The following is a 13,200-nucleotide window of genomic DNA, read 5'->3' as shown; positions in this document are numbered from 1 at the left end:
CACGATTTGTTTATAATTAAGCACTCGTGCAGTAATCTGCATCTTAATTGTTTGCAAATTAATTTAATTGAGACGATTTTTTATTTGAAATTTACTATGTTCTAGTAAAATAAAATGGACTAGACTATGTGTAAAACAGTTTTCAGTAATTTAAAATTTAAAACAAAGTAGCATGGATTATTCAAAATATAGGAAAAAACTGTTACAGTATATGTTCTATTGTTTTGCTAAAGAACTTTTTGAAATACGATGACTGCCAAGGACTAAAATCATACGTTGAATACACGCAATTTTTTTTATCCTCTCCAAAAGTTTCTTTAAGATTTTAAATATATTTTGTTAACCAAAGTCCATTCCGTATTCAGAACAAAAGATTTTAACAATGACCAGATAGGTGTATTAGATTCAAAAGATTTTAAATGACTGTTTTAGTAAGTGATTTAAGAATAGGATTGACTTTAAAAGATTCTTTAATTTGAGGATAAATAAGTTACGTTAATAACCATTATTCCCGCTGATTTGACATACTTGAAAGGATCTTGATCTGAAATACAACAAGGAACAGAGCCGATTGTTACGTAAAAAATCAAGGAATGACCAGTCTTTGGACGATTTGGTCCATTTTAGAAACAACATGTCCCTCTTTCCCAGGGATCTTTAGAACAATGTTGTCAATATTTTGTATGTAGATCAGGAAAAAGTGATTCTTGTAAGTTTAACGGATTGCAAAGTCAAGGAATATCTATACCCCCAAAGTTAATTTATATTCGGTTCATTATACCGACTGTTTCCGTTAAAAATAACTTTTTTTGCAATACATGAAGTTAAACGTCCAAATTATAAAATCAATTAATTTTTTTGGTCTAAAAGTTTGAAAATGAAACCGTTTGGTTGCAACAAAAGTATATATTTTTAAAGAGAAAATGAGAATTATAGGAAAGAACTATACATGTATGGCCAGCTGCTACAAATTTAAACAATACGTAACCCCAATTCGTAAAATGGTTCATGGTAATGAATTAGAAATATAAGCAATATTTTAATTCAAAATCCTCAGCTGCAGATAGCCATAAACAATATTTCTCGTTTAAACAATACTACTTTTAAGTATTGTGGAAAATTATAAGTTGTAATCTAAAGCTATATGCGTAATGTGATCTGAATTCAGGACAGCTGTAAAGGTTAAAAGTGAAGGCGATATGCAAATGTATTTAAGAAATTAAATATTAAATTACATATCTTATCGCGATTGATGACGTAACAGTGTGATTTTTTTTTTTACTGTACACTCGGTGCGATGAGGTATTTTGTTAAAAGTTGGTTTGAACAATTTTTATTTTCATTTTTCAGTACTCATTAGAAAATATCGAAGTACTCATTATTAAAGACTGTACTTCTGGTAAAATATGTATTTACTCTCATTTACAGGTTTCAGATGTTGACTACGAGGGCCGTTCAAAAATTGCGCGGACTTTAATTTGAGAGGAATCTTTGAGATACATATTTCTGTGAAATTTCGTAACTATCTGACGTCTTGAAGAGTAAATAATAGCAGAGTCCGCATAATTTTTGAACGGCCCTCGTATTTGGTTGAAAATAGACTCGGTAAGTTATATACTTGAGACTGATGACGTAAGTCTGAAGTATATTAAATTTCTGGTTTTTACTCTTCGCAGATTTGATTTCACTTTTATATTTATTGTCATTGAAATAATATCAGTTATAAGATTTATATTTTTATTCCAATATCTTGTAAACTAAATGTTTAAGACAACAATCAAAGAAACAAACGCATTGTTCGCTTTACACAGCGCTATGAAAAAGACTATGATCGGATGTACCCTGGTCAATTAATGAGATATCGAGGGGACGGCGGCGATCAGCGGTCCCTCTGAAGGGGCAACAAGTGGTGCTCTAATTCCAATTCGTGGGACAAATGTTTGTTTTATGCTTAATTTCACAACGTTATCGGGTTTTCAGTAATCCCAGCTTTCGATGGTCCGAATTGTCGACCGTTCTGACCAATTCAAAGAAACGCACGTGTTGCGGACAATACCTTTTCAAAGGTGATTTTTCTAACAGAGAATAAGCCCTCATGAACATCTGATGAAAATGTTTGTTTAAGAGATTTATGGGGCTATAATTGTACCTGTTTAAGAAAAAGTTTTTATCCCACATGATGTAATTTTTATGAATATTCATTGAAAGAAGAAAAGTTTCTATTTCATTTCTATACGAGTAATTTTAGGATCAAATTTAAAAAATACTTTCTTTATATACGTAGATAAATTTAAGAAAACTTAAAAAAATGAATAGATTTTTAACAAAAATTTAATAAAAAATTAAGTCTAGCCATAGAAACAATTTCTCAGTTTCTCTTTTTCTCTGTCTCCACAGGGCCCTTTTTCATCCTGTTATATAAAATAACACTTCATCTATATCCAAATTACATGGAGAACAATTCCAACTCTGCAGTGAGAAAAAGTAAAGTCAAACAGAAAAAAGTTTTGTAGATGAAATATTCTAAACAAGAATTTGAAAAATATTTTTCAAATGTTTTTTTTTTTTCAGAAGTTGTAAATGACTGCGATCATTAAGTTATACTGTAAGATATACATGTATGTCGAAACAAGTAGGTTTGTTGTTTTCTTATACTTAAAATTATCTAAGCATTAAGAGAAGGTTCTTTTGATATAATAAAATATATTTTTTCCAGTTGTTTTCATCCATATTACATGTACCTTTGATATTCGTACAAACAAAATGAGATAAGATGAAAAGAACAAAGGATTTTATGATTTATTAGTACAATGAAGAGTCTGCAGAAATAAAGATTAAAACATTTACAGTAAATATTGCACCTTAAAATAAATATTTGTATTCTGTAATATTCATGACATTGAATATTTTCTGCAGATGATACGACAAAGAAAGAGATCGACAAAATTGCGTATAAATGTAATTCTTCAGTTTCTTCCTAGAATCAACCAGTTTTGCCACAAAAAAGGAAAACAGCTATCCCTTTATTTATTATACAAGTATCAAAATATTTCAACATTCAAAATTTTTATTAGCGCAAAATCATGCGTTTTTATTAAATCTTCAAAAATACATCATGATACATCAATTTCATCATCACTCTCAGAACTACTTGTAACGTCGTCGTCCATTGGTTGCTCAAATGCCACATCTTTGAAGTCACGTGATTGTGAAATATGAATTGTTTTTTCAATGCTTTCTTCAGTTGCTCTAGTCTGTGTGCATTCTAATTGTTTGCAAGCAACATGACCATCTTTGTTGATGACGTCCTCACCGTCGTTGTTGGAATCTGATTTGCATGGTAAAGAAGAATCACGTGATCCACCTCCAGATAGCATCTCCCGCTCTTTTGAATTCCTCCATTTCATTCTTCTATTTTGGAACCAAATTTTGACCTGAGGGTTTAAAAAATTGTCAGATATTTCAACATGTGCATGCCATTGTACAATTTCGAGACCATACGAATGCATATTCAAACAACTTCTGGCTTATCATAACATATGTTGCTTTATTTGATGTAAATTCCATCATGTTATGTGATATAAATTAGAGAAACATATGACATTTATTATATTGAAATATTTACATACTAGTTTTTCCTGCTGTTACTATGTTCTCTTAATAATGTGAAGTGATTCATCCACAAATAATAAATTAATTTTTTTTATCGAATTCTATTTAGGAGAGAGAAAAAAAAATAACCAAGTTACAGGTCAAATAATAAACTTGTGGAGAATTTGGAAATTTCAGGAATGAGCATTGTTAAAAATAGATATAACACATTTTGAAGAAAGAAAAGAGAAAATAGCCAAAGGTGTTGTGTTTCAGACATGCCCATAAGAGGGACAGCGTGTGTCTAAGATGTTTGAGATGATGAAAAATTATTAAAACAGTGATTGGTCATTAAACTTGTGTTTATTTGTGTACGTCATAAACAGCTGTTTGGAATTGTTAACGAAATGCCCCTCGGTTTCCGACTGCATCGATTAGGTGTCAAAGAGAAAAGAAAGCTCTGTCGCTATTAGCTAATGCAGAGATTCCCCCGTGCATGTGATTTACGGAGAAGAGAAACTGTTTAAGATGGTTTTTATCAATTGCCCGACTTCGTCCGAACACGCATGCATTTGGAAGGATTTGTAAAGAAAAGGAAAACCCACGAGGAGTTCCAGGCACTTTGTATTGTAATTGAAACATCTGGTATAGACACTGTATAAGAAATAAATTGGAAATCGGGCGTCGATTTTGTACTTAATTAGTCGTTTAGATTTCATAAAAGTCGCTACAATATCTGGAGATGACATGAATGTTATTCGGAATTGTTGTCGCGCCCTTGGATATCTTATTCATATTCTCACATTTTGCTAATTACAAAAGCAATTTATTTATAAACTGTCATGATTGGATGTAATATATCGATATGAAATTAGCTGCATGTTTATTTCCTTGATTGAAACAGAATTGTAAATGTTACGCGTACATGTACAGTGAATGACATAAAAATTGACATGTAAATTTTTTTTCGTTGAAATTCTTCGCTTTGAAAATTGCGAGGGGAATACACGAATGAATGCATCTTCTTTCCTGTCTAGGATCCATTTGCATATAAAGATTATCAATTAAGACCAGCTCCTTAATTTGCCCAAAGATGTTTTAATGTCGTGATTTTTTTAAATAAAAAATTAATAAGGTACCTGTGAATCTTTTAAGCCCAGTTTAGCGGCTAGTTTTTTCCTGTCGGGTTTGCTGATGTATTTCTGTTTTTGGAACATCTTTTCCAGACCCTTTCTCTGCATGTCTGAGAAGACCGCTCTCCTTAACATCCCTCTTCTTGGTTTCCCTCGCATACTACTCAGGAACGTAAACGCATTTGGAACCGGTAAAAGTGGGGAATCTGAAAAATAAAAATTACCTATTTATATTGAAATGTTTCTTTAAACATAGGAAAGATATATCCCATAAACTTTGGATGGTAAGGTACAAAAATATATTTAGATTATACACGTAAAAATACTTAGTTAGTAAATCTTTAAGACCCCACCTCCGAAATTTTCCATGTAAATTCAGCGGAATCTCTAAACTGATATGTTTCCCTTACGCATTATTTGTTCTAAGATTATTCATTATTTATTCCACGGACAAATCCGGGAAAAAATGAAACGATAGTTTTATTTATGAATGTATAATATACTGACAAAATAATGCATTGAAGGGGTCAGGGTTGCATTGCACACAAATAATCAGGTATTCCTTTCCACCAATAACCATATGGAGTTTTTATAGAAATTTAAGGGGATTTATGAATATAGAAATAAAGGATCACCTTATTAATATATGCCTTTTAAAAAAAGTCTGTCAGCAAAAATAAATAAATAAAACACGGGGGTACGGGGTGAGATGGTGATCCAGCCAGCAAATGTGTCCTTGGAAAGCGACATATTCTAGACCTATTTTTTGTTGTTTATTTTACTGCTATTTTATATATATAATTATGCAGTTATTTTTAAAAAAATGATGATAAACACGCGCGCCAACAGTAAATATACATTTTTCAATTGTATTGAATTTCCTGGGGGCGATGTAATAATTTGTCATTGGATCTCGTAGGCGATTGTGATTATATTACACGATAAATTTCAATTGGGTTTTATTGAGAATGATAACGATTTAAGCAGCGCCAACTGTTGCCGTCATTTTGTGTACGTTAATTATACTGCATATAATCTCGTAATCAATATTTCGCATATTTATATATTTCCTGATATATATATATATATAAACTATTTCTGTCTTTATACAAACAGAAAAAAAATGGATTTGAGGATTTTGAAGTTAAATAAGTTATCGATGAATTATTTGATTTGTTAATATTGCTTGCCATTCACATTTGGAAATAAAAAATAATTTTGAAAATTTTTGTTCATGGTCGAAAATAATTTTTTAATCAATGAATAAATACCTTTTCAAAACTACGTGTATCTTATCCATAAATTTTTATAGGGCCATCAATTTGCCTTAATTTAAATTCAATTGTGAGCTCTTGTGTGCACAGGTGTGCATCTCTCTGGCAGCTTTAGAAGAATTTGACAAATTAGTCTGAAAAAATTATTAGCGAATGCAGAATTGAAGAAAAAAAAATCCTGCAGAAACTCAATTTTTAGAGAAAAAGAGTGAGGGAAAAAATCGCCCTACTGCAAGGTTTAACTTTTTCCACAGTTTATACGGGGTGTCTCATTTGCATTTATCGTCAATTTTCCCCCGTGGAATGAGGTGCGTTTGATATCCTATCTGGTGTGAACAGTGGGTGGTATGACGGAGACTTCTATAAAGAAGAAGACCAGTTCAGTAAATCTGACATATCAAAGGGGTACACATTCAGCTTCGTCGTGTAAATCTGCCCAATAATTCCGGGTTGCCTTCAGTCTAACTCGTTACATACCTTATAAGTATTGAAGAAATCATGCGAGAGGACACATGTAAACACGTGCGCGCCTTTCATGTATCTTAAGTCTTGGGTCAAGTACCTTTCGTGATTAAAGGCTTCTATTAGAATTAACTCAAACTCAATTCGAAAAAAAAAAGTTTCAGGGTAAAGAGGTCTTTTTGTCAAACTTTTGTTTATTAAGTGGGTGATACATTTCAAGTATAAAATATTCATTTGATTTGGTTTAAAAGAAGATATGGGCCGGTCTTTTAATGAACACAAGAATCCCTTTTATTGAGGCATTTGATTAGAGATTGGATTGCAATGAAAAAGTTAAACGTCAAGGTATATTACTTGATTATTTATTAGTGTATCTAGGCGAAGAGCACCTCCGGTGTTGTTTGAAATTTTGCATAGGGATAGGAAATATTTTGATTGAACATTTAAATAACGATGACCATTAGCACACACAAATATTAGTACATAATTGCAGAAGTTTATTATATTGATCGAAATTTGGCTTTTATCACGCAATTATTGCCCATGATAATATCTATCTTTGAACAATTAAACACGGTCCGGTCCATCTCGAGCTGCGGCCTCGGACGAACCGATATCGCCCCGGGTTTTCTTGGCTCTCATACATTGGCGCCGAAGTGACAGTCATTTTTGTGAAATAAACAAATGATAAAAGAAAAACTCGTTAGCATGGCCATCAAACTAATAGATACATCAATGGAATAACTCAGCACTCTAGTGCTAAATTTTCGGAATTTTTGGAACTTTTCTTAAAAACAGACAATTGCATAGACCTTCATCGAATTCTTAATCGCAAGATCTTAAGTTAAATGATCGCAGAATTTGTTTTTTAAATAATTAATTGCATTAATACAAGCTTGTTTAATAATTGATTTTTGCAAAATTCAATGGGTCACAAAGAGGAGAAAGTTTTATATCAAGCAACATAAAAGCAGACACATATTTTCTTACTTGTGAAATAAGGATGCCTCATCATTCCATTCAGATGTGGATCGTAGAAAGGGTGGCGCGGAAAATAGGCAGTAGGGTGAGGCAACCCCTGCCCCATAAGCCCTGTTCCACATGTCTTTAGGTAGGAGGCTGGGAGCCCGGGGAGGGACGATGGAGGGGTGGTCAGTGTCGAAGAACATGTCTCTTCCACTGTAAATCAAATAAGAACATGAAGAAAGATATTTATTTAACATGAAGAAAGATATTTATTTCTATATCTTAAGCCTAAGTAAACCATCGGGAAAAATGAAGTTATTTTTAATAATCAAATTAAATTGTCAAGAAAAGTAAAACAATTTATTTTTGAAAAAATGGATCGAAGATTGCAAGCTTTCGAAAGGTAAGTAAATTCCGATTTAATATTTATAAAATTATATTTTAAAATAAAAATTTTGTTTTGTTTAAATTTGACTTACCGTGTTTTTGTACACTCTCATCGTCAGAGGATCCTAGAATCGCGTTAACTCCGAATTTCAGGAACGATGACGTTGAAGGATTTTGTCGCGAGCCGTCACCAGGAGATTTCGGCTGTGGGGGGAGGACGGGTCTCCCCAGGGGAAACTGACGAGACAGCAATGAGTGACCCCTCTCGCGGAGTAAATTTTCAACAAGAAACGATGCAGAAGGTCCAGGTTGACCAAGTCCTTGAGCGTCCAAATTGGCAGCTGAACGAAGGTATGTTTGATACAACTGTGAAGGCGAAATCACATTTGGAAACATTTTTAAACCATGTAAGTCTGAAAACTGTTTTATACTTGTAAAAAATTCTAACGAAGTCTTCTATCTTGCTTTTTTGCCCTGTTTAAGACATGCAAGAATCACCACATTCCTTATGGGTACTATGTAGGAGTTAGCGGCATCAACCTGTTTTATCCCATATTTTTTATGAGCAGATACGATAAAATTTATTCGGTTTGATTAGCTTCTAATTCTAAACAATTTGCAAAAGCCGTATTTTATACATTATAATATCAACAAATACTGAGCACGTGGCTTTTAACCAATCAAATGCGTAAAAAGCTTCCAGCTTCCTTCGAATTGATATTTTCTCAGCTCGTCTTCGTTCGATATAGGCGGAGCAATGGGCCGAACAAATGAACCGATTTAAGGGACACTAAGATCTCATTTACATAGAATCGAAGCAATCTAAATAAAGTTAAATATTTCACGGTACTGGATATGAATTTTATAATGCTTTTTAAATGTGCGTTAAAGGGCAGAGCGCTTCGGAGACACCAAGCCACCGTGAACAATTAATCCGTTTTATCCGAATTCGCTAAATCCCAAGTATCAATGGTGCGAAGATCGACCTTGCGTTTATTTTCACAGAGGATATAGATAACGTTGAACAATAAACTGTTTTTCTAATCAATCTCGGAGTACTTTGGTTATACAAAATTACTTCATCTATTACTTACACTTTTTTAGGCTGAATTTCCATGGGACTCTAATGTCAAGTTTTTTTTTTCTAAAATCTATAAGATCTTTATTCACAGAATTGGTGTGTTGTTTCATGCCATCTAAATTTTGCCATCTACTGATAAGCAAACTTTAGTGCAGATTTTATGAAATATGTTTTACATAACATTAATCAAATAAAATAGTTTTCCTCCATCACTAAGATATGTATAATATACAAATCTTAACTGTCCATAGCCACATTTTGTGAAGAACATTGAAATTAAACATTTAAATTAAATACCTGTATTTATTTAAAGTACATGTCCATAGCGTAGGTCGAAAGTTAAATTTTATTTTTAGACGGAATTTTGGGGAAAAAACATAAATTGATGCGAGGAACAATTATTATACTTATTCATTCAAAAATATGCATGCATTTTTTTGTTTTTGTTTCTTGAGTTATTTTTAATTACTTGTACATGTAATTATGTACATGATATGATAAGCAATCACAATTAAAGGCACAGATTTATTCTTATGAAGAACGATTCGAGATAGTCCACTTATTTCTAATATAGACCCAGTAATCTTAATCCCCTCATTTGCAGTCAAGTGCCGAATTGTAAATAAAAATTTAAAGAGAGTTTTGGAAATTCGATCATTATTCGGTTCAATTTGTGATCCATGAAATAATTATTCGCAATTATTTTCACGTTAATTTCAACGAGTCCTTTCACCCCCAAACACGAACTGCCTTGTCTTTTCGATAATTTGAAAATTCGCCGCACTGCTCATAAATCGAAAGGGACCATTTCATTAAGGAAGGAACAAATGCTCATAGGTGATAGAAATGACCCTCCCGAGACGGATGGGCGTTGACCTTTTTAATTGCATATGACCCCCGTATGACGAATGCGGTTAATATCATTCTGCCGAAGACTAATAAATAAACTTATAAAGCATCAAACGTTTGCAGTCAAACCAGGGGTTACGTAGGTCCTTCTCTGGCCAAAAGAAGTGTCCTCAAATACGGGGGTTCTTAATACGGATGGGTTGACCAAATCAAGATAGAATTTCCTCACAGCTGGGGTACTGCGGTCGTTATTGCGCGTCGGTAATCGGTTACACGCCGGAAGAATAGGTCCAGCACGGCGTGTAATATTGGGCGCAGTGATACGAATTTGCAAAAAAGAGATAAAAATGTTTCGTTGATGGAAAAGAAAAGTTTCAAAGCTTGTTACGATTTATTCATATCGTCTTCTTATGGAAAATACACGATGAAGACAGATGGATGAAAAATTATTAATCATTTTGAGATTTTTTCAATTGTGTATATTTGCATATATTTTCATAATTTAACCATGAAATATTTTTATCATATCATTTTCCTTTTAATATTTATTAGAAACGATTTATTTAATATTTTTAAATAACATTGTAATTGAAATAAGGGGATCTTTAATTTATCTATTTTTAATCGAATTCTTATTAAAATTGCAAAAATGATAATTTAATGAAACATATAGTATTCTATTTCCAAATGATATTTTATACGTTTCTGGAAGTTCTAAAATTAAAAAAAAAAATAACTAAAGGGGAATGATCTTCCATGTAAATCTGCAGCCATTTTCCACATGATAAGATATATAAAGAAGTTAGATTTCTACCTGTACGACACGTCACTTTTTGTGTATGCTTGGTACAAACAAACAAATATAACAACGGATTGTATTTTGATCTTTATTTATTAATTATGAGTGCTTGATTATTTTTCATGTCGTTAAATAAACAAAATTACCGTTACAATGTAGATTAACGCTTTAGATAAATAGGCAGTGTCTCATTTTCCAATATAAATACGTTATATATTAACAACTCTTTGGAATCTTTGAACTCAAGAGAATAAAGTTCAAACTAACATTTCTTTTTTTTAATTAGTTGTTTTTTCGTTAATATTTTTCATACACGTTTTTCATTAAATTTTGTTTATATAATGTACCTGTATATACAGGAAAAAATTATTATTAAAAAAATACTATGGCTTCAAAAAATATTCCATGGGGGAGTTTTATTTTAATTGTAGACGTTAGAATTTTTCTGTAAACGCTTCATATATAATCATTGTATTCATGTTTACCCTAAGTTAAATTAAACTTTATTAATATATATAAATATACTAAGAGGCCGAAACGACTGACAAATAAAATATTCTGTGTCCTACATGTATATTTGTAACAATTTAGAAACAACACATTTTTAATATAAAAATTTAAAGAAATTTAAAGTTTTGACGCTAATATGAGATGATTTCATTTTACACAATTAGCACCACGCGACGAAACTTATTGATATGCAAAAGGACGCGATTCTCGCTAAGGTCACGTGCAGAATGACATGTCACCTATCAAGTTATTAGGAAACGTGTTGGATTTCCTGTATAAATTGTTTTAGAGTTGTCTGATGCGGTAACTAATCTTCGTCAACCATGTAACTCGGTTAACTGATTTTCTGTTTAAGCGACAATGTACTTAGTCAACCCAGGATGATTTACATGTATTGAAATGAGATGTTTAAATCTTCATATGCTCCAAACAACAATATCAAAACATTTGAGACATCGTATGTAAGAGGCCAAGTTGAGATACAGGTACATGATATATAATAATATTGTTTATTTTTTTAATTCGCACAACAAAGTTGTTAGAGAATGTTTCTTTTAAAACTCTAATGGATTTCGTAGAACAAAAAATTAGCTTAGGATCAACCAGAGAAGTTTTTTTTTTGTTAAGATCCTTGTAGTTTTCACAACAAATCTCTCGTTTTTAACATCTTTTCAAAGCTGCACTACATGCTGTAACTTCTTTTGATTTCCATCAAATAGATTAGTGAAGGATATGGAGATATCAAACAGTATTCAATATCAAAGTCCATAAAACAATACAAAATGGGAGCAGAGCAAACACGGACCTCTAAAACATCACAGGTGGAATCAGGTGCCTTGGGGGAGTGAGCATCCCGAGTCGACCGATCACGCCCCCGTGTGCTCATTGTCATGATCAGGAAATAACGGATAAATCCGCCGTCAATTCAGTGTATTATTCTTTGTCCTATAATTGAATTGAATAATGGACAAACAATTAGTATAAAAAGCATCAGTCAGCATTTGACTCAATGATAAATTGTATTTGCTGACAAGGTCATTGTATCGACCATAGAACGAGACTGCTGATATTCTTGATTCATCAACTTGTTCGTCCATAATTTACCTCGTTTTAGAAATTGTTCATACGTAGAGCTTGTTCTTACGTATCGAATCAACTGAGATTTATAAACTCTGTATATACTGGTGATGAAGGTATATTGCTGCATAAGTAAGGGAAGTTGACGATAGAAAAGTTAAAGTCATCGCGTTTATTATAGAGCTTGGTTGTTAGATTTGAATAGATACAAGGTCAATTTTTAAATAATGACAAACCTACTTAATTATTTGATATTGCAATACCATGAATTTTTTCGAGGAGAGTCACATACATATCACTTATATCGAGACGCCAACATTTGCCAGTGGAGAGCTATAAATTTTGTCCTACACTCGGCACTTAGGGCCATTGAGCAATGAGGGTTTTATCGTGCCAGCAACTACTGCGACACGAGACCTCGGTTTATACGGTCTCATCCGAAGAACAGGTCTCCACGTCCCACACTGGAATTCAAACCTGCGACGTAAGGATAAATTCCTTACCCCGCGACTCTAGAAAAACACTCTTACCACTGCGCCACGCGGGCGACAATTTAAAAGGTAAACTTTAATTTTAAAGATCAAGTCCTTAATTTGCTAATGCCAAAATTGAACTTCCCCCCAAGACCTCACTCCTTAAAGGAATCCGATCAAATCTCTGATGCTTTCGAGATCCATGTTTGCTCTACATTGGTATTGTTTGAATGGACCCCCCCCCCAAAAAAAATGCCAAAAATGGGTTCATTCTTATTAGTTTTTAGCTCACCTGAGCCGAAGGCTCAAGTGAGCTTTTCTGATCACATTTTGTCCGTCGTCCGTCCGTCTGTCTAGCTGTCTGTCCGTCTGTAAACTTTTCACATTTTCGACAATTTAAAACTTGGTACATGTACAAAGCATCCTTGGGTGATGGGGAATTTAAATTGTTAAAATGAAGGGCCAAGTCTCCTCACAAGGGGAGATAATCAAGAAAAGACAAAAATAGGGTGGGGTCATTAAAAAATCTTCTTCTCGAGAACCACTGGGCCAGAAAAGCTGAAACTTATGTGGAAGCGTCCTGGGATAGTGTAGATTC

At 32.9% G+C, this 13,200-nt stretch overlaps 1 protein-coding gene across 1 annotated transcript; it reads right to left on the bottom strand.

The window, feature by feature from the left end:
- Nucleotides 1–2,785: 2,785 nt before the first annotated feature.
- On the bottom strand, nt 2,786–8,351 carry LOC134232151 (homeobox protein DBX1-A-like). The gene is made up of 4 exons (XM_062714097.1): nt 7,906–8,351; nt 7,451–7,639; nt 4,731–4,930; nt 2,786–3,434 (listed from the first exon to the last, which is right to left on the bottom strand). The coding sequence occupies exons 1-4, from the start codon at nt 8,207–8,209 to the stop codon at nt 3,114–3,116; spliced, it is 1,014 nt and encodes a 337-aa protein (XP_062570081.1). The 5' UTR covers nt 8,210–8,351; the 3' UTR covers nt 2,786–3,113.
- Nucleotides 8,352–13,200: the final 4,849 nt, after the last annotated feature.

The sequence above is a fragment of the Saccostrea cucullata genome, unplaced genomic scaffold, assembly GCF_032062105.1.
Source record: "Saccostrea cucullata isolate Sc308-1 unplaced genomic scaffold, CSIRO_AGI_Scuc_v1 ctg4766, whole genome shotgun sequence".
NCBI lineage: Eukaryota > Metazoa > Mollusca > Bivalvia > Ostreida > Ostreidae > Saccostrea > Saccostrea cuccullata.
The sequence above is the reverse complement of the archived record's forward strand: the minus strand, read 5'-3'. Positions and strand labels throughout refer to the sequence as shown.

What these genes read in the sequence shown, in the direction of transcription:
- LOC134232151 (XM_062714097.1), bottom strand. Translation starts at nt 8,209, where the DNA reads ATGTTTCCAAATGTGATTTCGCCTTCACAGTTGTATCAAACATACCTT. An exon ending in TGAGAGTGTACAAAAACACG is followed by an intron (nt 7,640 to 7,905) that starts GTAAGTCAAATT and finishes TTTGATTTACAG; the next exon opens with TGGAAGAGACATGTTCTTCG. An exon ending in GAGGCATCCTTATTTCACAA is followed by an intron (nt 4,931 to 7,450) that starts GTAAGAAAATAT and finishes TTTATTTTTCAG; the next exon opens with ATTCCCCACTTTTACCGGTT.